The sequence below is a fragment of the Botrytis cinerea genome, chromosome 3 (assembly GCF_000143535.2).
Source record: "Botrytis cinerea B05.10 chromosome 3, complete sequence".
Classification (NCBI taxonomy): domain Eukaryota; kingdom Fungi; phylum Ascomycota; class Leotiomycetes; order Helotiales; family Sclerotiniaceae; genus Botrytis; species Botrytis cinerea.
This window is the reverse complement of record NC_037312.1, coordinates 2,469,053-2,490,881: the sequence shown is the minus strand read 5'-3', so window position 1 is coordinate 2,490,881 and position 21,829 is coordinate 2,469,053. Positions and strand designations below refer to the sequence as shown.

General features: G+C 44.7%; 7 protein-coding genes across 9 annotated transcripts; 4 read left to right on the top strand and 3 right to left on the bottom strand.

Moving 5' to 3' along the window:
* Positions 1–1,828: 1,828 nt before the first annotated feature.
* BCIN_03g07360 (hypothetical protein) lies at positions 1,829–3,448 on the bottom strand. Its single transcript, XM_001549814.2, has 4 exons — positions 3,271–3,448; positions 3,170–3,219; positions 2,741–3,116; positions 1,829–2,678 (listed from the first exon to the last, which is right to left on the bottom strand). Exons 1-4 carry the CDS (start codon positions 3,361–3,363, stop codon positions 2,040–2,042), a joined length of 1,158 nt encoding a protein of 385 aa, XP_001549864.1. The 5' UTR covers positions 3,364–3,448; the 3' UTR covers positions 1,829–2,039.
* A 4,967-nt stretch (positions 3,449–8,415) lies between these two features.
* On the top strand, positions 8,416–10,072 carry BCIN_03g07350 (hypothetical protein). 2 transcript variants are annotated; one of them, XM_024692148.1, is made up of 3 exons: positions 8,416–8,507; positions 8,572–9,491; positions 9,758–10,072. In XM_024692148.1, exons 2-3 carry the CDS (start codon positions 8,591–8,593, stop codon positions 9,877–9,879), a joined length of 1,023 nt encoding a protein of 340 aa, XP_024547922.1. In that variant the 5' UTR covers positions 8,416–8,507; positions 8,572–8,590; the 3' UTR covers positions 9,880–10,072. The 2 variants fall into 2 exon arrangements, with proteins under 2 accessions (XP_024547922.1, XP_024547921.1); XM_024692147.1 differs by having other exon boundaries at positions 8,416–9,491.
* Positions 10,073–10,805: 733 nt separating this feature from the next.
* On the bottom strand, positions 10,806–12,166 carry BCIN_03g07340 (hypothetical protein). 2 transcript variants are annotated; one of them, XM_001549820.2, is made up of 2 exons: positions 11,379–12,166; positions 10,806–11,320 (listed from the first exon to the last, which is right to left on the bottom strand). In XM_001549820.2, the coding sequence occupies exons 1-2, from the start codon at positions 12,022–12,024 to the stop codon at positions 11,313–11,315; spliced, it is 654 nt and encodes a 217-aa protein (XP_001549870.2). In that variant the 5' UTR covers positions 12,025–12,166; the 3' UTR covers positions 10,806–11,312. The 2 variants fall into 2 exon arrangements, with proteins under 2 accessions (XP_001549870.2, XP_024547920.1); XM_024692146.1 differs by having other exon boundaries at positions 10,806–11,312.
* Positions 12,167–12,842: 676 nt separating this feature from the next.
* Positions 12,843–15,046, bottom strand: BCIN_03g07330 (hypothetical protein). Its single transcript, XM_024692145.1, has 3 exons — positions 14,318–15,046; positions 13,715–14,066; positions 12,843–13,659 (listed from the first exon to the last, which is right to left on the bottom strand). The coding sequence occupies exons 1-3, from the start codon at positions 14,330–14,332 to the stop codon at positions 13,214–13,216; spliced, it is 813 nt and encodes a 270-aa protein (XP_024547919.1). The 5' UTR covers positions 14,333–15,046; the 3' UTR covers positions 12,843–13,213.
* Positions 15,047–15,408: 362 nt separating this feature from the next.
* On the top strand, positions 15,409–17,354 carry BCIN_03g07320 (hypothetical protein). The gene is made up of 5 exons (XM_024692144.1): positions 15,409–15,756; positions 15,819–16,147; positions 16,200–16,620; positions 16,723–16,814; positions 16,895–17,354. Exons 1-5 carry the CDS (start codon positions 15,555–15,557, stop codon positions 17,027–17,029), a joined length of 1,179 nt encoding a protein of 392 aa, XP_024547918.1. The 5' UTR covers positions 15,409–15,554; the 3' UTR covers positions 17,030–17,354.
* Positions 17,355–18,650: 1,296 nt separating this feature from the next.
* Positions 18,651–20,155, top strand: BCIN_03g07310 (hypothetical protein). Its single transcript, XM_001549823.2, has 2 exons — positions 18,651–19,450; positions 19,529–20,155. The coding sequence occupies exons 1-2, from the start codon at positions 18,890–18,892 to the stop codon at positions 19,988–19,990; spliced, it is 1,023 nt and encodes a 340-aa protein (XP_001549873.1). The 5' UTR covers positions 18,651–18,889; the 3' UTR covers positions 19,991–20,155.
* A 362-nt stretch (positions 20,156–20,517) lies between these two features.
* Positions 20,518–21,828, top strand: Bchem3. Its single transcript, XM_001549824.2, has one exon. The coding sequence runs from the start codon at positions 20,620–20,622 to the stop codon at positions 21,757–21,759; it is 1,140 nt and encodes a 379-aa protein (XP_001549874.1). The 5' UTR covers positions 20,518–20,619; the 3' UTR covers positions 21,760–21,828.
* Position 21,829: the final 1 nt, after the last annotated feature.

Sequence of the window (21,829 nt, the reverse complement as noted above, 5' to 3'; positions counted from 1 at the left end):
TCTTGGGTGTGGGTGAGTGAATGTCTCTCATCTGGAACCCTTTGAATTTCTATCTGCATTTTTTATTTTTTTTCTCGCTGGAGATGACTTGGGTGCGAGGGATTTAGTGGGATTTCTCGTATCTCTGTAGAAAGAAAAGTTAAGTGGTTATTGTGGTAGTAATGGTATCTCATCTGACCTTTTGTTAGTTATGCTCCTTCTCCCATTCTCAATCATCCCATCCATCTATCCTGCTCATCTCCACATACCATTCGAAGTATGTAATTCATTCGAAATATTTGTGATATCGAGAAAATTTGATGATAACATCCGAATATTTGAGTATTTTTTTTAATATTTCTATTGTTCATTTCATTGATCTTGTCAAGTGTTGTAAAAACAAACCAATGTCGCCAACTTGTATAATAGTTCCTCGAAGGATACACATCTAAAACTCCAACGCTAAATCCAAGTCACATATATCCCCACGTATATATATAGTAAGTTAGTTTCACACCTAGAATATCCATAAGTGCAGCCCTATCGTATCGTATCGTATCGCCGGGTTACATGTTACACAGTCGACCTGATCGAGACCATGTCCTCAACTACATATAGACATAGCCATATCGAGATGTTGTAAGTATAGACCACACCACTAAGCGGATTTAGGTGTAAAATAAACATTCTGGAAACAGTTTGACCGTAATATAATTCAACCACAATCCTAGAGTCTGAGTTCTTTGTCCTCATATGGCTTTTTGGGTCGCGGTTATATTTGCGGGATTTACGACGAGACCGTGTTGGTTATTTAGGAGGCCGGGCATATGTGGAACGAGGTATAAGTTAGAAGAGTATGGGTGGGGAGTATTCACATAGTCGTTTTCGTCATTGCGAGATTCCCATCTAGGTGAAAGCTCTATTGTGCTTTCGTCCCGCTAGATCGTAATTATACACCCCTTCCCATCAGAACAATCCCACACATCTCAAGATTTCACTCCTCAATTTCAACACCGCTCCCCAAATGGCCAGCGAATCTCAATTCCCCGAACAAGAATATGTTTCGGCTAGAAAAATGATACCATCGGCTGTAGTAGAGGTACTCAAAAGGCGAATGAGCGATCTCGCAAAATCAATCACTCTGAAGGAACCCCCAAAATGGCTTGACGAAAATGCACACCCAATAAATGTTGTAATCAACAGGAGGATTGAGAGAGAAAGACACACACAAACAAGGTCTCGACTACCACGGTTGTTAAGAAGTGATGATGATATGAGTGTTTGTTAGCATGGAATTCTGAGTACCAAGACACCTGAAGCCTGGATGCGTAATGGAAGTAACAGATAGAGAGATGAGGGGAGAGAGAGAAAAGGGGAATGATTTTGACGCAATACTACTCTCTCATATAATTATAACAGTATATATAGTAATACAACAATACATTCATTCATTACTTCTTCATTCGTTAGAAACCAACCACCTAGAACTCTAATATTGTGTTTCTGGGGGAAAAAACGCGCCATCAACTTCCATGTATTACAGACCCGAAGCGCGAATGCCAACTGTTGGCTTCGTGGGCCAGGCGCCCTTTCAATCAGGTCAGACTTTGTGAGACCGTCCCATATACTCGGCCTGATCATCCTATCGAAGAATAAGCGAGACCGACTTAGAGTTGACCAAGTTGGAAGCTTTACAACTCTTGGGGCGAGCAATTAACAAGGGCGAAGGCAGAAGTGAAAAGTAGATTTTTACTAATTGCACAGTTGAGAGTATTATTGGACTTTAGCACAGCACCTTCATCTGTAAAGAGGGAAAGAAAGCAATCTTTTGAACACGCACGACCAACGATGTTATAGTAACAAAACATGTTTAAGATAAAAGTTCTAGATATGTACAACTAAAATTATGTCCAAGAAAGAACTTCGAATATGTACAGCCAGAAGCTTCAACAATAGTATGTACAAGATGATTTATAGATTCAGGACTGAGCCCCAATCAAAAGTGAAAGAGAGCGAAAGGCATGAACTCTACGAACCAAGAAGTTTTAAAAGCTCTCTCTTTAGAGCTTGCCAATTCCGGCATGGGCCACGACATAAGCGGGGACCGAGGAAGCAGCGATCGCAGCAGGAACATAGCCACTTTCCTTGGTCTTGATGGTGGCCAAGAAGGCGGTGGTACCGTAACCTGCCATGGCTCCGGAGCTTGAAAGTGCATTTGCGACACAAGCACGGCCGAGGTATGCGGTACAAGATGATTCGGTTCCGGAAGCAGTGGTGAAGATGGAACCTCCAGCTGAGGAAGAAGCAGCTGTGATAGGAGTTGTGACAGATTGGAAGTAGTTACCCTCCAACAAGACTGCAGCGCCGACACCGATGTCGAAATCATGGCCTGCGACATTGTAGAAGTAGTTGTTGACGGCGTGCATGGTGATAGCATCACCGGAGCTTCCGCCGACCTTGGGGGCTCTACCAGAGCAGTGGTGAATGTAGTTGTTTGCGAGAGTAACGTAGTCTGCGGCACCATAGAAGAGCATTGTCCAATAGTGTTGGCCGTTGCAGGTGGCGGACCAGGAAGTTTGACCGTCAAATTCATTGTTGGAGATTGTGAGTCTGCCAGCTGCGTTGTATCCAGTGACAAGCATTTGTCGACCGATGAGTGAGAATTTACAATGATCGATCCAGATCAAGTCTGTGCCAACCTAAAGATAATAATCAGCATGCAGGCTTTTTGACCTCCTTCCCCTCAAGATGCAAAGCTTACCAATTGAATAGCATCTCCACCCCAAATCAATGAAGGGTTAAGGTTGGTAATGTGAACATTTTGAATAATGATGTTGGAAACACCAGAGAGATAGAATCCTCGACCAATGATAACACCGGCGCTGCCTACACCAACAATACTCTTGTTGCTCTTGACCTGGATTGGCGTGGTACCAGCATTATCGTATTTGACCGTAGTTGCGGGAGCAGATCCACACCAGCCATTTGCATTGATGGCATTTTGTCCACTAGACCCACAAGTGTTGCTAGTTGGTACGCATCCAGTTGCAGTTGTAGTTCCCAAAGTACCTCGGAAATCAAATGTCTTGGTGATAAGGATGACTCGTGGCGATGAATCCGTAAGGTAAGAGATCAATCTAAGAAAGTAAATCAGTTGACGCTCCTACGTCAAGTGTACACTTTGACTCACTCGGCGGTTGTAGAAGGTGTGACAGGGCTAGCACTTCCACCACCAGTTACCTAAACGAAGTTAGTATGCAAAAAAGGAGCAGTACACCAATGAATACTAACTCCGTGAGCAGCACCTGAAGCTGATCCGGTAACACCTGCGCCATGAGCGAAAGGCAGCAGCGCGGCTGTAAGCCAAAACAAGAGAGAATGCATGATTGCGCTGAGAGTGATATTATGGAATGTTCACTTGACAATCTTGGAATTGGTTGAAATGTTTTGTATTTAGATTTTGTTATTCGAAGGGACATCCCTTTATATATTGTTGATCCTTCTGCCCCGCATTTACAGATCAGATGGAGCTCTCCCAATCCAGCATACTATAGCACCAAGAAACTCACGATGCCTGGTGGATAATATTTACCGTTAATCTTCCATGTTGAAATGCAGGACCGTCTGTATGCCGGACTTTAATGAATTAGGAATCTAACAGCCAGGGCACAGTAAGCCTATACTTCAACGGTGCTTGGCATCCCTGTAAATATTGGCATTGAATTACTCGCCGGTGGTTCCTGGAGCGTATAAGGAAGACAACATCACCGGCGTCTTATGCCTGCATGCCACAGGCGCCAACTATATCGGATCAAACGCCCAATCTAGAGTGCCAAGTTTGTGCCAAGGTGTATGTTCGGCACTATGTGGTAGCGGGAACCTCTTGTATGATGGAAAAATCCAAATGCCCGCCAAGATATGTGAGAGGATTCATCTCCAGACTGGATGGAGGGATATCTTGCGCACCAATGATATAGGCATTGGTATTGGAGACAAACGACCCTGAGTACGAGTATTTTCTTCGACAAATTGCCTAAATAGAATTTCAACACGTCAGTGTACATGTGTGAAGATCACTTGACCTCTTTTGAAGGAAAATGAAAATGTGATTGCTAGATCACCGTCCTCTTTAGAACAACATGAATACAGAAATCTAGAAGATACAAGATGGTAACGAAATAGCACTAGAACAGTCGACGTAAACTTCACCAAAAAAAAAGACTAAAATATGGGCCATAAACCAGTGAAACTATAATAAATTTCAATGGAATATACCGACAATAAATTGTTTGTCGTATATGTTCCCCAGATATGCAGATAGAAATTCTCCGATCGGTACCGGACGCGTACTGTACAGTACTACTGGTACCGCAGCACATGTACCGCCACACATGTATTGTTGTCGGACCTTGAGTGGGGGAAACATGGCAAGTTGCCAAGATGGAATAATTACCGATTGCGCAGAAAAGGTAAGCATCGTGACCTATAATGGCGCAGCTATTGCTTCAGATAAATCACCAAGGAGAGTCTGTACACCAAGCAGAGTCTGTACAACGATGGAAGTGTCGACGTTCTTTGGATTCTCGAAGGCCGATTATTCCGCGTATACTTGTTTTAACGGGAGAGAAGCATTGAACACCCGGGATCTGATCTCCGAATACGACCACTCACTTGACAGCGTATAACTGACAGACGGAGGAGGACTGTATTGCGTGTATATAATCGAGAAAGGCTTAACCCCTGGTTACTCTCGGATCATGAGGCCAAGCCTAGGTCGAAATTACACATGGAATTCATGTGAAGCGAAGTGCTTCCAGAAACATCGTAAGTCTTTTTCTTGGAACACCATGCATCTCATTCGAAAAGTTAATTGTATATTACTTCGATGCGGGAATAGTCTTAGAAAGGTCTTCGCCCGTTGATGACCGAAGTTTCTGAAAGTATGAATGAAGTACAACAAGGTGACTACTGTAGTTTAAAGCACTACAAGCCCGAGGTAATATCGACAGGAATGGGGGTGAGAAGCATTCAAAGACATAGCAGTATGGTTAATTTTATACTTCGTACCCTTTAGGTTCTTGGTATTCCAAAGAGGAATAGGGGTCCATATAAATGCTTGGTACGCATTTCCACAATGAGCGACGGCGGTCTAGATACCTGGATCGGGATTTCGGCGACTCCTTTGCTGCTGTCAATGCTATTTAAGTGTGGATCGAATGTTGAGTAAATCTTTGTGTTTCAGTAAATTCCCAAATCTCTCACGAATGTTCTTACTCTGACTGAATGATGATAAAGGTTGCGTTGCAACAGCAGCGAAGGAGTGAAAAGTTGAAGCTGCAAGTATCAAGACGAAATACAGCCAGCCAAATCATATCACGTGATACAACTAGCGAACTCAAGCCTCAATTCTTTCTCATCATGAGCTCGAGCTTCTTGGAATTGATCTCTCCTCGTTGAAGTTGCTCCTCAATCGTTTGCGCGAGACGATGGACCTTCCCCATCTCACATCTGCTCATTGAGTGACCTTCTAAAAGACATGCTCGCCATGGAGAAAGTACGGACCTTGACTTGGTCAAGAATTGTCCCTAACCAAGGCGAAGTTTTTCGTATATTTCCGTATTTCATTTTTAACCACTATTATATTATTCTTTCAATTCAGAATAATATTTGAAATAAATCTTTTAGTATCAAACCAAACTTGAGGTTTTTATTATAGTTATATAAGGGCTAGTATCTATATAGGGTTGTTGGAATAACTTTATATGACTTTCAAGTTATATGGCTTATTCTAGTATAAAACCCCGCTGCTGGCGCAGCGGTTTTAGAGCCTAATGAATTTTACACCACACAGAGTATAGCAAAGCTGTACCTTCTGCCATGTGTAATGTATTCCATTACTTTCGTTCTTCCATTCTATTCTACGCGACTGCTAAAGCACCATCTGAATCACTGCTTTGTGCTACAGCTGATCCGTTTGAGCTCCAAATCACCTGACAAGCCACTCCATATCAGCTGAATAGTTAGACGGAAGGCTTCCATTCAGGGACCAATCAACGAGAAGCACTGAATCAGAAAGAGAGCCCGAAAAATGAGAGGATCGCTTCAGGCCATCCGCGAACCTATGGATGGCTTTAGCCGATTAAGGGAGCTCGTGCGATCGAGTAAAAAGATTGTCGTCATTAGCGTGGCCGGCATCTCTGCCAGTGCAGACTGTGAGTTGAAGCTCGTTTATAAGTCCCTTCATCGATGCTGATTGAGTTATCTAGTTCCTACCTTTGCGGATATGCAAAAATCCAAACAGACCTCGTTCGACCGCTCTCTCTACTCCCCTTCTGGAGAAATGATCAGCTTCCACCCCACGTTCCGTGGCATGTGTGAACGCCTGCATTCGGATTTGACCGAGTCTTCACATTTCCACAAGGTTATGGACGAGCTTGGGCGGACTCGCCCTCATTTTTGGCACTATACACAGAATATTGATTGCGTTGAGCGCCTGTTACCTGATCTCGACGCCAAGACGATACGCCTCCATGGTCGAGTTGATCAAGCCCGATGTGGGATATGCAACTGGGTTTGTGACTACAAGCCATATTTATTTTAAGGTTCCGATTTGCCATACTGTCAAAGGTGCTTGCAAAGAAGCCAGACCCGAGCGATCATTGACCATTGGCAGGCTAAGACCCAACGTACTTTTATACGGCGAGCCTCACCCGGATGATAAAGAGATTCTAGAAGCTGCTAAGCATGGTTTGAGAATATGCCCGGTGCTGGTGTTGATCGTTGGCACAAAGCTACGGATTCCTGGCGCCAAATCGATAGCCGCAGACTTTTGCCATGCTGCCCGGAGCGTGGATGGAGCAAGTTTTTGGATCAGCAAGGAGGAGCCAGCGTTAAATGTGAAGTCTGTATGTGATTATGTCCTTATAAAGGATTGTGATGAGGTTATTCCCCTAGATATTTTCAAATTGTCTGATTAACTCACGTTTATATCACTACAAGCCATTCTCAACTTCGCTGTCGTATGTAAGCCATCTCTGAGGAACTTGAACGCAATTCAATGCAGACATCACATGCGGAAGCCATCAACCTATAAGCTAACCATCGGGATGGAAATCATAGGTGTGCAATATGACCTCCTCTCTCCCACCTTCCTCCACCTCAAGCTTGCTCGCATAAGCTGACTGGATTATATCAGTCATCTCACGATTGGCGCAGATTATGCCCAATTAGCATCTCTCTGGTCCGATCACAGAACTAACTACCAGAGATCAAAGTACGTGTGAGACGCTGGCCCTGAACTTCTACGTTGGCCAGTTCCCGCGTGAGTACTAGCGGCGTTCAAAGCCCCAAATTTCCAGCGTTGACGACCTCTCATTGATTCGCTGGATTTCTCAGGCCAGTCAAGCCCGTGGTGTCGAGCAAACATGGTGTATTGAAAGACCTAGCCCGCAAGGGTGAGTTGTGTGTGCTATGGCACCGGTCAAAGGTAGCTCACAAATCGGTTCCTTGCGTTTTTCCAATCAGGCGTCTCCCTGTCGCATCGGTCTGCATGCTTATCGAGCAGCTTATGCGCCATCTTGATAGCCGCGTCCCACGGCTCAATTTCGTCGACCTCTCACAGGAGACTTACCGCCTGAGTCCTAGTGGGCCCTTGCTCTCGGGCGTCGAGCAGTTGCTTAATATATCCTAAATGAGCCGCAATGCCAATCCCCGATGCAAAGAAGATAGCATTGCCATAATCCTCGGCCAAGGGTGACTCCCTATATGGGCCTTCAAGGAAGACTCTCACCGCCGTGGGTTGCGCCTGGAGGAGCCGAGTGAATCCCTTTCGCCGTTGAATGAGGGCAGTGATATTCCTGGTCTTGTTTTCCCTGTCCTGATCCTATAATGCTATAAAAAGGGGATGTGGTTCATTGATTGAGAGTGCCGATGTAGAAGGAACTCGCAAGAAGACGTATTGCCGGCGCGAACCTGACGAGACTTAGCCAGGGTAATGTCAGCCTTTAGCAACCCATTTTCTTCGGAGATCCTAACCCTTAGATTATGCGATTGTACGATTTTGCAATTATACGATTAAATAATTGAAATTAGTACTCTATATCTAAAATTAACAATTTATATTAAAAAGCTAGCAATCCATACTATAAAAAAAAAGTTTTTGTCACTTTTTGTTTCACCTTGACAGTCATTGGTACGAACCTGTACACGTTCTAACATTTCTTGGTGTAGACGGAATTGTAGGTACGCACATCAAAGTCATATCTTTTTCAAAGTTGAATCATTAACCAATTGGTCAGTATTTTATTTCAAGTTAAAATAGAGTTGTCTAGGAGTCTTTGGATAACAAGAATGTGAAGTTTCTTCGTATTCAAGCAGGATTTGCTAGCCGAAGTGTAACCTGACATGTAAAAAGAAGTGTTTTTAACAGATTTGTATGGATATAATTCCCGTCCACATCGAGCCGTCCACAGAGACCCGTTTTGATGCATATACCTTACACGTCATACAATATTTGAATTCGTAGAACTGTGAGAGCACCTCTAAGCTATACTTGTCTTGTATTTACAACTCTAGATACTGACCAAATCAAAGCTCAATTATCAGGGCAACGATGGCTCTACCACCTCCGCTTCCCCAAGGGCCGATCTATCACCCAAAACTGCCGATATGGAAACGCGTAACCATTTGGCTCAGGATACACTTCATCAAAGCCTTTAGCAAGGTCTTCATCCCGATATTCATGTCCCCCTATGTAGTCGGTCGAGCAACCCTCCCTACATTCACTAAAACCTATCCCATCCACTCCTCACTCACCCATAGGATCTTCGTCCCCCCCACCTACAAATCCGGCGACCCGCCGCTTCCCGTCTACCTTGACATCCACGGTGGCGGATTCGTCTTTTGTGTCCCTGCCATCGACGATGAATTCTGTTCTTATTTCTCCTCTAAACACAATATCCTAGTCATCTCCCTTGACTACCCCAAGGCTCCCGGATCAACTTTTCCTCAACCAGTTGACCAATTAACCGATGTCGTGAATTCTATCCTCGAAGACGAATCTCTCCCATTCGATCGTTCTAAAGTAGCTATTGGTGGTTTCAGCGCTGGCGGCTGTTATTCCCTCGCAGTTCCACAAGCTTCTTCCCTCCAAGGCAGAATTCATGGCGTATGTGCATTCTACCCCGTTCCTGGATTTGTGACGCCGCAATCAGTCTCGATTGCAGCGAGACCTTCTTATGCGACTAAAGATATGTTGGAAAATTTGATGCCACTATTCAACTATGCGTATATAAATCCTGGAACGGATTTGTGTGACCCGAGACTCAGTGTTATGTATGCGGATAGAGAGATGTTGCCGGAGAAGATTTTTATGGTGGGGTGTGAGTTGGATCTTTTGTGGTATGATGCCGAGTTTATGGCGGAGAGGCTTGTGGGGAAGGATAGGGTGGAGGGCGAGACAGTTTGGGAAAGGGATGGGGTTAGGTGGGAGAAGGTTATGGGTGTTGAGCATGGTATGTTGAGCAGACTTCTCTTTTATCGATCCCTTGCGTATAAGGATGGAGTAGCCGGGCTTTAAAGTAGTTTGAACTGCAGTTCGGTGACGAGAGACTTTAAATTTCTGGATCCAGTTTGAACATCCCGAAGATTGAAATGTTGAATTCATTTCGACTATTGAAATGCTCTTGGGATTCGAAGACGTTCATCCAATCTGTTAGTCTAGACTAGGAGATATCAGGTACTCTGAATTTAGAAATTGAGATACTAACTTTTGATCTAGGATTCGAGAGTTTTGGGGGGCGCTTGGAAAGAGACAAAGCAAAGAAAGAAAAGCTAATTGCAAGAGGAAGGAAAATGTATGATGACGCTGCAGAGTGGTTATTCAGAGAAGTCTACCATTAAATTATCGCCCTTGTCTTGCCATTATACTCTACGAGCTGGTTTGTTGCGCTCCAAATACTAGGTAGAGCCTATCGAAAAAAGAACTGCTCAAATATATAGCTTTTCAGACTGGGAAGAACTCTAAGCAATATCCAATCTAAATCTAAACAATGAATATCTTGTTATCCTCGAAACGTTTAGATGAGAACCCCCACACTCCCAACGAGAAATAGCAATTCGACATTGACTTCTCGATTTATCATGATGAGATATTTCATGCCATTGTTCAAAATACTCACATGTGAAAAGCTTTCTACGGAGCTCTCGAAGATATACGCACTCTTCCCTGCAAGTCTCGAGGGTCCCAAACAGAAACTGAAAGTGGATAAAATAGATCATCGAAACCAACATCTTACCCTCGCTTCACCATATCTACCCCACCCGCCGATCCCCCAACCGGCTCGAAATTCTCCGCCCAAGTCCACGTCTCCATTTGTGTGTCCACCTGTCGATTTTTGCTCTGCCAGGGTCCAGAGTCTACCTTTATACTTATCCTCATCTCGATACCCACCTATTGTCGCCATCAAATATACAGTCAGTGTGTATTATCACTGTGCCAGCCAAGAAAACCCCGTTGTTTCAAATTCCGATCCCTTGCTTGGCAATAGTTTGGGAATTATGCGTTTCCAAAAGAAGTTGGGGCAGCCAGTGCACTGACGGCCCGGCTTGCGGGCACTACCGAAGGGTGCAAGGCTCTTGGACCTTGGCTTTGGCACTGGAAGTTATGGGTTAGATCTAGATCTCTAGATCATGGCGTCGGTGGGAATTTTCCTTTATTTTGGATTTGTTCTAGAAGGGGAAGGGCAGAGTAAGAACTGGACTTAAGAGAAAAATAGCTGGTGAAGGATACGAAGGAGACAGAATTTTGGATGAGTAAAAACAGAGGTTGGATTTAAATTTGAATTTCTCTTTATATTGATATACCTATAGATATATGAATTGCTTCATCTTGCTTTTCTGCCCACCATTGATATCCCGTGAGATTCCATCCTCATATTCAAATTATAAATGTAAGAGCTGTGTGGTATACGTCCAGCTTGACCCGAGCCATGAAAACGCCACCATAAGAACCAAAGAAAAAGAAGAAGAAAAGAACACACTCACGGCTACTATGCCGTGCAAAAGAATAGCAAATGATCTCTTAATCTTTTTGACGCTTGTAAATTACATATCCAATCCATCCTCATTCATATCCATTCATTACAAAGTGAGATGGGAAATCTATTCCTCATCATCTGCACTCCTTGTCTCCACAAAAGTGAGCTCGGCAACTGATCCCTCGACCATATTGAGGTTAACACCATCAATACCTGGGCTTGGCTCACGCTTAGTAACCGCTGAACCGTTGAGATCTTCGACGTTGCGGACTGTGGAGATGGAGTTTGTTTGTCCAACTATTGTGCTGACATGTTAGCTTTAAATTCTATGATTAAGGATGGATGAAGAAAGGAGTAACTAACCAGCTGGTCCACCACGAATAAACATAGTAGTGACAGTAGTCTTTGTCTTGGGGTCGGCAACACTATCCTCACGCTTGCCCATCTTGGCCTTTCCGGCAGTACCAGCAGCACCAGCAGCGGCAGCGGTATTTCCAGTGCCTCCAGCTTTGACGAGGATACCAACACCAGACTCTTCGGTTCCGAGTTGGACTTCGGGGCTGGTCTTGATGGCACCAGCAGCATAGTTGAGAGCGGCAGTCAAAGTTTGGATGTCACGTTTTGCGGCTCTGTCTACGTCCGATCTTTCGAGCTTGACAACACGGGGTGCGATTTCCTTGCCCATTCCTTGGAGTGCTGTTACTTGAGCTTCGGTCTTGTCTTCGGTAGCTCCCTGAACGGCGGCGGCGGTGGCGGGTGCGGCAGCTGCGGCTGGTGCTGCTGCTTGTGGTTGTGCTGCGGGTGCGGCGGCGGCGCCATTTGTTGCGGCACCACTAACGGCAGCTCCCTCGAGTGCGTTCATGAGGTTCGATACATCTGCTTTCCCTCCGAATGATATTTCACCATCACCGACTACCAAGGCAGGTGAATAGGCGCCAAGATTGATGTTCAAAGGGAGTGCCGAGATGCTAGTGGCGATCATGGCCATAATAAGATAGTTGGTCAACATTCTGAAAGTGGGTTGTGAAGGGGTGCTTGCGTTAAAGACGGGCTTGAAATAAGGGTAGTGGGATGAATTAAGTGAACGAATATCTTGAGCGTCAAGCTTAGATGTGTAAATAAAGATCAAGAAGAATCAAATGGAGCACAGCTGAGGAATTAAAACTCTTGGGTGCATGAGGACAAGACTTCTTATATCAAGAATTCATACAGAAAATGCGTTGCCAATAATTTCCAGAGGCCGTGCAATGTAGCTCTGGCCAACCCCACACCATACTCACGGTTCCCGATATTAAAGTTCTAGCCAATCGAATAATTTTCCTATTCTGAGATGCTAACAGTTCCCAGGTTTTGGTTATGAACTATTTTCGCGTGGGATGAATGCCAATATTTCGTCAAACGCCAAGTGACACTGATAACGCGATGCACAGGAATGGTATCAAGCTCTCGAGAGATTCAGCACAGATCAAATGCGAGGAATTATCTTGGCTGTGATTGCAAAGTCACGGCGACGTTTTGAAATAGCTTTGGTAAGTCTGGCTATGCTTTTTTGGTGTTAGCTTTCTGATAATTCTAGTTCTTGGCAGGTTCTAGCGTCGTATGAGAATCACTCAAAGGTCACAGCGTAAACCCCGAAATCTCTGGAAACGAGTTGCATCTCCAGACATTTCACAATTTGACATACTATAAACAGATTAACTTTCTTCAGAAATTCCATTTTGACAAATCTCCCCCAACGTTTGACGTCTTTCATCGCAAGTCTTGGCTGACATTCTGCAAAACCCTGCATGTGTTCTCCTAAGTTCCAACCGCGGATCACCATCAAAGTGATCCAAATTCCGGTCGATTGAAGCAAGTATAGGTAGATTTAATGGTGGTAGGAACTTTCCTTCCTAAGGGGTCGAAGTTTGAAGATGTCATTTAGGAAATGAGATGAAAGAAATTCTGTTTTAGTCGACGCCACATTGTTTGGACGTAGTCTCGCGGTTTCTTTTTCACCCCTAGAAACTAGATATCAAATGTGTCTACGTGAGTAAGAGATGGCAAAGCCATATCGAGCTATTTTGAACTAGTAATGGCTCGGAAGTTGAATGCATGAATTGAACTTACGTCCCCTTCTCAAATATGAACCATAGCACTGTGGCCCATCACAATTTCAATAACATAGAATAGAAACGCGAAGAACTTAGTCTTCCGTATCATACCTCATCTGAGGAGTCCATCTTTGATGCTTCATTCTGATACAAAGGGTTTGCCTCAACTTCTCGCACCCATAACTGCCAAGGTCTTTCGGCGGTGTCATCGTTGAATTTTTCGGAACCAGAAGCTTGTTCGGCATTCAAAAACCTTAAAGGGCCAAGGTCAGCAGCTCTCCCGTCGGCATTCCTGAGCATAATGGCTTTTGCTTGGAGACCCGCATTGATTTGGGTATAAACAGCACGGTAGATAGCCTGCTTGATACTTGATCCTACCGTCGTGAAACCGTGATTTGCCATTAAGACGACGTTATAGTCTTGGGTACTTGATTCCGGCTTGGAGAATTTCTCGGCCAAGGCACTGCCAAACCGTCCAGAGTTTACCAAGAAGTCTTGTCTATCGTTCGAGGTGTATAGCTCCGTGATATCAAAATTAGGTACATGATCACCTATAAGTAATCGTTATATACATATTAATGCATAGTTTCCGGCAGAGTATCATACCTAAGAACCCAGCCATGTGAAATATCGGTCGCATCTGGACTCCGTTCATGGTGTAGGGTATCACGGCCTCGGCATGACTGTGGATAACGCAATTGATCTCTGAGAATTTCTTGTAAATTTCGCTATGGATAAACCGTTCTTGGTACCCTTTCTTCGCCTTCGGATCTACTGGAGCGCCATCGGATACATTATAATGTACCAAGTCGGAGATGGATGAGACCAATGCTGGCGCGGTCGATGCCGACATAATGAAGATACCTGGGTTGTCCGGATGGCGAACAGACACATGACCATAAGCATCAACAACATTCTGATGATGCAAAATATGATTCGCGTGGACGAGGGTTTGAATCTGAAGGCGATTGATTAACCCAGGTCAACAATCTTACACCAATCTTGATCATCCAATCTTTGGCCTTGCGCAAAGCCCTCCTCCCAATATCAAGATAGCATCAATTGTCCGCGCAATCTTCAGACTATTTAGGAAGTTCTGTTCTCGACCCCAAGAGCTTGCCAATGCCCCAAGTCTTCGTTTTATCCGAAACCTTTGGATGAGGACATTGACTGGATGCATGAGGACACACAAACTGGGCCAATACTCACAACTGAGTTTTTCATTTTCAATGAATCTCACAATGTCTCACGGTGCTACGGCCGACTGATACGACTTGACACACAGTTGTGATATTGCAAGACGATATTGATGTGATGATAGTGGTGGCATCAATAGCGTTGGGAGAACCGGCGGCGATGATGATGGCAAAATCGACGACGATGACGATGCTCTCTAGTTGTTGGCAGTTTATCGGATGGAATTACCCGTGGCGGAACGATAGGTTATCTGCTTTCAATTCTCCATACCTCGGTGTCCCCACAATCTGAACTATCTGCATCTACAGCGGCGCGCCCCGATTTACTTTCTGCAAAGCAGGGAAACAGATCACATGTGATAACTTAACAGGGTTGACGGGACCGAAGTTGCCGCCCAGAAATATTTCGCGTCTTCATATCTTCACATCTTCACATCTTCACATCGTCGTAGAATCGCGGGGCCGCAGGAGCGACAGTGTGACAATAATCATGTTGATGGACGACGGCGAGGAGCGAAATGTGAGAGAATGCTTGGCGGTCTTATTTTAGAAGGTCGCACGCATAAATCCCAGCAATCTGTGTGGCTACCTTCCGAAAACCATTTAAAAAGTCCACGACGACAACCATCAAAAGTATCACAAGGGAAGATAGGATCTTTTTTCTTTTTTCATCATTATCTCCGATTTGGATCCTGCACAACATTTTACCTCCCGTTGTTGCTCTACAAGAAAATCTCTGCCCGGCGAATGATAGCCGAATGGTAGGGAGGTTTCTCATCTATCATCTATCATTCGCTGGCCGGTAGGAATACGTAATGTGCCTGACTATCGATTAGCCTTATTAACTTTCCTCATTTATCGTCTGGTGAATCAATTCCTCCCATTCGACTGCCGATCAGGGGATAAGCATAAAATGGAGATCAATATAGTATCAAGCGTCCGGTTCTAGCCCGTTTAGGAACCTTGAAAACATCGTAGTTCGATATCACAATTGGCCTATGAGCATGCAATACTGCCCTTTCTTCCAGCCCTTCTCTCTTATACACCTTCTTCTCTTAGATAATGTCTAATACATCCCAACGCCAATGGAGTGTGACACGTTTTGGTGAAGATTGCTTATCACCCATGGCGAATGGATGCAATTTGAAAATGCTATATCTATGGCCTCGGTGGAAGTGGTGAATCTTCTTTGCGTGAAATAGAAGCATCCATTTCCCTCGCTTTCCTTGGTATTAAAACTTTGTGCAACAATGACTTCCTCAATTTTCAAAGGTCTTTTGCCATTCGCGCTTCTGGCACCAGCTGCACGTGCAGCCAGTCTCGCTGCGACTCCGTTGGTATGTTCGAATCCAGCATTGAGTTGTAGCGGTTCCAGCACCAACACTTGCTGCTTCAATACTCCTGGTGGTCAAATGGTTCAGACCCAATTCTGGGACTCCAATCCTAGCACAGGTATACAAATTTTCTTTCCCTCCTAACCTCGCTTCACAAGTCAGAAATTAATCATACTCAAGGTCCTTCCAACTCTTGGACAATCCACGGTTTGTGGCCCGATCACTGTGATGGTACCTACGATTCAAATTGCGATACCAGCCGTGAATATTCAAGCATTACCAACATCCTTAGTGCTGCTGGCCAAACATCCTTGCTCTCGTATATGAACACCTACTGGGTCAGTGATGACTCTACCAATGAGGTATTCTGGGAACACGAGTGGAACAAGCACGGAACCTGTATCAGTACCCTTGAGCCTTCTTGCTACAGCAGCTACACCACCGGTGCAGAAGTTGTAGACTTCTTCAATGTTGCTGTCGATCTTTTCAAGATTCTTCCTACCTACACAGTAAGTAGCCTACCACATAAGCGAAAGAAAGAAGTAACTAACATCACCACAGTGGTTATCCAATGCTGGAATCGTGCCCTCCACCACCAAAACCTACACCTCCGCTCAAATCCAAGCAGCCATCACCGCCGGCTTCGGATACCCTGCTACCATTTCATGTACTTCTTCTTCTCTCGATCAGATTTGGTACTCCTTTGAAGTACGCGGTTCCGTTGCTACCGGAACATTCGTTCCCATTGCCCCCGTCGGTCAATCTGGATCATGCCCCAGTACCGGCATTAAGTATGCTCCCAAGTCCGGCTCTGGCTCTGGTACCCCAACTACCACCGCGACTGCTCCTGTTGGCACTGGCAGCTTCTCTGGATCTGGCTATTTGGAGGCATATGTTGGAAGCACCAACACTGGATGTTTGATTAGTGCAGGCACCTGGTACACTAGCGGTACCTGTGCTACATATACCGCCACTGCTTCTGGTGAGTTTCTTCTTTCCAAGCCCTGATGAAAAACTGGTTGTCTGAAGACCTATCTCAACTCTTCATCTATCATTAAACGAACCCCACTAACTCTCATCCTAGGTACCGGATTCACCCTCAAGTCCTCCAAGGGTACGTGCGGTATCTCCAGCGGTACATTTTCCTGCGGCTCCGGTGTCTCCACCGTCTTCGGAGTAAGTTTCCTTCCTCCTCTTTCCTCCCACCATCTCTCTCCCCCCTTCGATTAAAATTCCAATCAACTAACACATCCCAGTCCTCCGGTGGCTACCTCACATACAGCGGCTCATCTACCTTCTACGCTACCGCCGTCCCATCCGGTTCTACTCAAGCAACCGTTTACACCTCCAGCCAAAGCGTTTCTGTCAAGTTCGCTTGGACCTCTGTCTAAATGCATTTTCTTTTCCATATTCTTTACTCATCGCGTTAGTTTGCTATGTCAGGAGAAGAAAAAAAAAGGCCAAGGTGGTGAAAAGGGGGCGATTAAAAATTATCAAGGCTATGATGTTATAACTTGTAGCATGGAACGACAAACACATGACAAGAGATTAGTTGTATATAGGGTTTGAAATTTGCACGAGATCATGTATAAATCTGATCTAAATCTGCATGTGAACTTTCGTTTGTTCAATTAGAAATTCCCGAAATCAAGATTCGTGGGATAGTCTTACTGTTCAACGTATCATTCCAGTTTTTCAATTACATCCCTCATCACACCCCTTTTCACCTCGTCCCACTTCATTCTACGCCCGATCCTTATGTGAATTGACTGCCTAGTACTTAACTCATAATCACACCTCGCCGCTTCCCATAGAAACCGCGAATTGCATTCGTTTGTATATCGTTCTTCAGAGCCTGCGCCTCATACCGCGCCGCACCGTAGAACAATCCAATCATGAGTCATCAAATGCACCGCGCCGCATCCGCATCTTCGTATCACATTGCGCTTATATTTCAAGCAAACTTCAGTACCAGGTAACGCTCGTGCCGCATCAGCATTTATCTTATTTCTCCACTCCACGTCCTTGCTTTTCGCTTGCTGCTTCTCCTTATGCAACTTTTAGAGTGATATTTGCAGGCTCACTTCCTCCCCTGACAAATCAAAACGGATCCATACAATTCTTTCGCAGTATGTATGGAGAGCCTGACGAGCAGCATGTCCCCTCCAAAAATTGACGTCTCCTCAACTCTATCTAATCTCTGTACCCCCCACATCCCATTTCTTAGAACTAATATTCTGACTATACATTATATTAGAAACATTCGAATTCGGTATTCAAAGCAAACAAAACAAAACAAAACAAAACATCAACATCAAAATTACCAGATATCGACCAACAGCCCTTCAAAACTCAAGCTTAATCGACGAATGACTACAAAGCAGCTCTTGCATCTAACCCCCAAATATTATGCTTACCCTACGCATCCCAAATTATTTGAAGAACGTCTGGAGTTTCTTAATTCCGCATCAGCACCAACATCACTCCAACGCCAAGCACTTCCCCCCACCACCAACAGTTATGAAAACCCGTAAATTGCCTGTTTCCGACCTCTTGTCCCGTATCATATCACCCCGATCTTACCATTTACCCTATGCTCAGTTATCACAATCTGCAAAGAGAGAGAGGCTCGGAGATGAATGTGGCATACCTAGTATCCTCAATCTACGAATTTTCTACTCTTCGGTAAATTCGCTGCAGGGCTGAAATTCTGTGCCATGTTGGTGGATCCATATATGACGTTTGAAGTCATGTATATGAGGCTGATTGGAGACCTCGTGGTCTATGTAAACGCTGACGAAGCGAAATCCTTCAGCGCTATTCAATGTCAATCACTTTTTCAGTCACTCTATGCTGGAGATTCCCTCTCTAGACCCTTGTTCATCAAGTTCAGCTTACAAAATTGAGCGAAAGAAGCGTGAATCGAGGGGCTTTTTCTTAAAGTAGTACAATTGTTCAATGTAACTCTGCTGCTGAACTGCCAATTGAATGTTTGAATTTTAACAGTGTACTGGCGTAGTTGTATTCCTTCGCTTCCCAAATAAAGTATTGGAGGTGAATTTTGAATGTGAAATAATTTATATAAGAAGCCCTCGTCGTTCAGCTTGAGATAATACCATTGTGTCAATCCTTTTCTTTCCATATCATAAAGCTAGCTAGGCTTCACTCGCCTGTTTGTCGTACACTTTTCATATCATAACCTTTTCCCTGGAAACTCCATCCTACGTAGCACTAGTTGCGAACTTTCCAACATGGCCTCTCCCTCCGGCAAGAATGTGCACTTCGTGGGGAGTATCTGTCTCCCTGACACGCCAACTGTTTACCGTACACTCAGTGCTACATTTCCCACCCAATTAAAGCGTATCCCGGATGGTGAACCTGGTAACCGAGGGAACTTCGTCCTCTGGCAAAGAAGCGTGTTCTATAGATACCCTTATCTAGTCCGCTCTTTATATTTCTCCCTTGCCAAGGATCCAGGCCCAATTCCCATTTCTCCCGAGAAGATCCAACTCATGCCTATTGGATATGATGATGCTGCCATAGACTCGTATGCTACTTTTTGTAGACTTCGGGATGGTGGTGTCATACCGAACGGGGTGAAATTCCAAGTTTCACTTCCTACACCCATCAATGTTCTTCACGTAGCAATCGAGCCAGCATATCAAGAAGCAGTTGAACCAGTTTATACAAAGGCTTTACTGAAAGCTGTTCGTCGTATTCAAGATGAGATTCCCGCAGAAGATTTGGCTCTACAATGGGACGTTGCTGTGGAGTTTGCATTTCTGGAAGGAGTTGTGTTGCCTCCACTACACGTAAGTATTCGTGGACTTGGTGGCATCTCTATCATTTGATATTCAAACGCCTAGACGAGTACTAACTCGACGTTTTAGTGGATCATGGCCTTAAAAGACAGTATTGTCAATCGTGTCCTCGAATTAGCAGATGCTATAGACCCATCCGTCGAACTCGGCTTCCATTTCTGCTACGGTGATCTTGGACATCAACACTTCACGCAACCGAAAGACATGAGCTTATTAGTCGATGTTGCGAATCGAGTCTTGACTGGAACAAGAAGGAGAAGACCGGTTAATTGGATTCACATGCCTGTACCAAAAGATCGGATTGATCGAGGGTACTTTGAACCATTGAAAAACTTGGAGAAGAATGATACAGAGTTGTATTTGGGAGTCTTACATCAGGATGACCTTGAGGGGACGAAATTAAGAATTAAATCTGCGAGTGAAGTTGTTGCAGATTTTGGTATCGCGACAGAGTGCGGTCTAGGTCGCGCGGATGCAAGAGAGTTGGAGAGTGTCTTGGAAATTGCCAAGAAGATTACGGAAGAAATGTAGAAAAGAATGAAAGAGTGTAATAGACGCGAGGACCATTAAGAGGTGATTGTTTTGGTACTTCAGCGTTTGCATCTTGTCAACATCTAGTTGATACCCATAGCAGGCTTGACTTCAAACACAGCCTCTTTCATTGCCTGACCATCAATAGATTTCAATCTCTGGTCAAAGTATTATGTGAGATTCATGAGCTGTGTGTCAAACAGATCATCACCGAATCTGTCTCTTCCTTCTTAAACATGACTTGAGTGAAGTTCAAGTATTTCATGTCTCATATTGTATCTGAGTCGAACAATTGCCCTCTATTCACCAATTGTCAAAAATACTATTTAAGACTCAAGAGCGGTGAATACAGTAATTGATGGTTGGTCGTGGTTGTGGTTGTTGTTGTTGTTGTTGTTGTTTTATGTTTGTGTTTCCTGGTGAATCTCACTTGAACCAGATACACACACACTATTGTGGAACCATTACCCCTGTCAATAGAGGGGTTTAGTGGATTGTAAGCTCACCGAAATACCCCCCACCATGAAGGAGCATCACTCAGCTGCTCTTCCACCTCCCAACTCCAATACCTCTATACCACATATTCACATTGAAAGCTCCAGTTACTTTCAATTCATACCCAATCCAAGATGGCGACTCACGAGCAAAAAGAATCTACATCCTCCCGCTCCGTTCTCGACCCCACTACCAGTACCCAAGAAAAGTCCTCCAAAGACACTGCGCCCCTCCGCGCTCTCGATCACCAATCCGAACGCGAGACATCCCAGAATGAAAAGCCAGCCACTATTCACATTGGCACACGCAAATCCGCACTCGCCATGGTGCAAACCGAGCAAGTAAAGGCTGCGCTCGAAAAAGCCCATCCCCATTTAAACTTCGAGATTACCAAATTGGAAACGATGGGCGACAAGAATCAAGTAACTGCTCTGCATGATTTTGGCGCAAAGAGTCTATGGACACATGAACTTGAGGCTTTGTTGTTGGACAGAAAGTTGGATATTGTGGTTCACTGTCTTAAAGATATGCCAACGCAATTACCGAGCAAATGTATAATTGGTGCCATCCTCGAACGAGAAGATCCTCGGGATGCCTTGATTATGAAGGCAGGAAGTAATTACAAGAGCTTGTCAGAGCTGCCGGCTGGAAGCGTTGTGGGGACGAGTAGTGTGAGAAGAAGCGCGCAGATAGCTAGGAAGTACCCCGAGTTAAAGTTTGAGAACGCGAGGGGCAACATTGGAACTAGGTTGAATAAGTTGGATGCGGATGATGGGAAGTATTCATGTTTGATTTTAGCAGCGGCGGGCTTGTTAAGAATGGGTTGGGGAGAGAGAATCACGCAGTATCTGGATAGTAAAACAGAGGGTGGCGGTATGTTGCATGCTGTGGGACAAGGTGCATTGGCTCTGGAGGTTAGAGATGGTGACGAAGAAATCGGCACGATGATCTCTGCGTTGCAACATGAACCGACTCAATTGGCGGGGTTGGCGGAAAGAAGTCTGATGAGAACTTTGGAAGGTGGATGCAGTGTGCCGATCGGAGTTGAGACGACCTGGATCGAAAAGGGGAAATTGTTAATGAAGGCCATCGTTGTCAGTCTTGATGGAACCGAGAGCGTGGAATCAGAGAGGTTGGAGGAGATTCTCACGCCAAAAGATGCTGATGAGTTTGGATGGTCTCTTGCCCAAGATTTGGTTAGCAAGGGTGCTGCCAAAATACTGGAGGCTATCAACCTTAATCGTCCCGTCATTAAGGAGGGTGGTAATGCATAAATGAAGCCCCGCATGATTTCTTTCACAGGCACATAGGCTACAAAAGTAAAAAAATCTTTACATAGATTAA

Bases quoted from the DNA above. Each gene is read 5' to 3' on its own strand.
- BCIN_03g07330 (XM_024692145.1), bottom strand. The intron at 13,660-13,714 runs GTATGATACTCT...GATTACTTATAG, and splicing joins TCACATGGCTGGGTTCTTAG to GTGATCATGTACCTAATTTT.
- BCIN_03g07310 (XM_001549823.2), top strand. From the start codon at position 18,890: ATGGCCTCTCCCTCCGGCAAGAATGTGCACTTCGTGGGGAGTATCTGT. The intron at 19,451-19,528 runs GTAAGTATTCGT...TCGACGTTTTAG, and splicing joins TTGTGTTGCCTCCACTACAC to TGGATCATGGCCTTAAAAGA.
- BCIN_03g07340 (XM_024692146.1), bottom strand. From the start codon at position 12,024: ATGTTGACCAACTATCTTATTATGGCCATGATCGCCACTAGCATCTCG. The intron at 11,313-11,378 runs GTTAGTTACTCC...TCAGCACAATAG, and splicing joins TATTCGTGGTGGACCAGCTG to TTGGACAAACAAACTCCATC.
- Bchem3 (XM_001549824.2), top strand. From the start codon at position 20,620: ATGGCGACTCACGAGCAAAAAGAATCTACATCCTCCCGCTCCGTTCTC.
- BCIN_03g07360 (XM_001549814.2), bottom strand. From the start codon at position 3,363: ATGCATTCTCTCTTGTTTTGGCTTACAGCCGCGCTGCTGCCTTTCGCT. The intron at 3,117-3,169 runs GTGAGTCAAAGT...TTACTTTCTTAG, and splicing joins ACACCTTCTACAACCGCCGA to ATTGATCTCTTACCTTACGG. The intron at 2,679-2,740 runs GTAAGCTTTGCA...TATTATCTTTAG, and splicing joins GTGGAGATGCTATTCAATTG to GTTGGCACAGACTTGATCTG.
- BCIN_03g07320 (XM_024692144.1), top strand. From the start codon at position 15,555: ATGACTTCCTCAATTTTCAAAGGTCTTTTGCCATTCGCGCTTCTGGCA. The intron at 16,148-16,199 runs GTAAGTAGCCTA...ACATCACCACAG, and splicing joins AGATTCTTCCTACCTACACA to TGGTTATCCAATGCTGGAAT. The intron at 16,621-16,722 runs GTGAGTTTCTTC...CTCTCATCCTAG, and splicing joins ATATACCGCCACTGCTTCTG to GTACCGGATTCACCCTCAAG.
- BCIN_03g07350 (XM_024692148.1), top strand. From the start codon at position 8,591: ATGGCTCTACCACCTCCGCTTCCCCAAGGGCCGATCTATCACCCAAAA. The intron at 9,492-9,757 runs GTATGTTGAGCA...CTTTTGATCTAG, and splicing joins GGTTATGGGTGTTGAGCATG to GATTCGAGAGTTTTGGGGGG.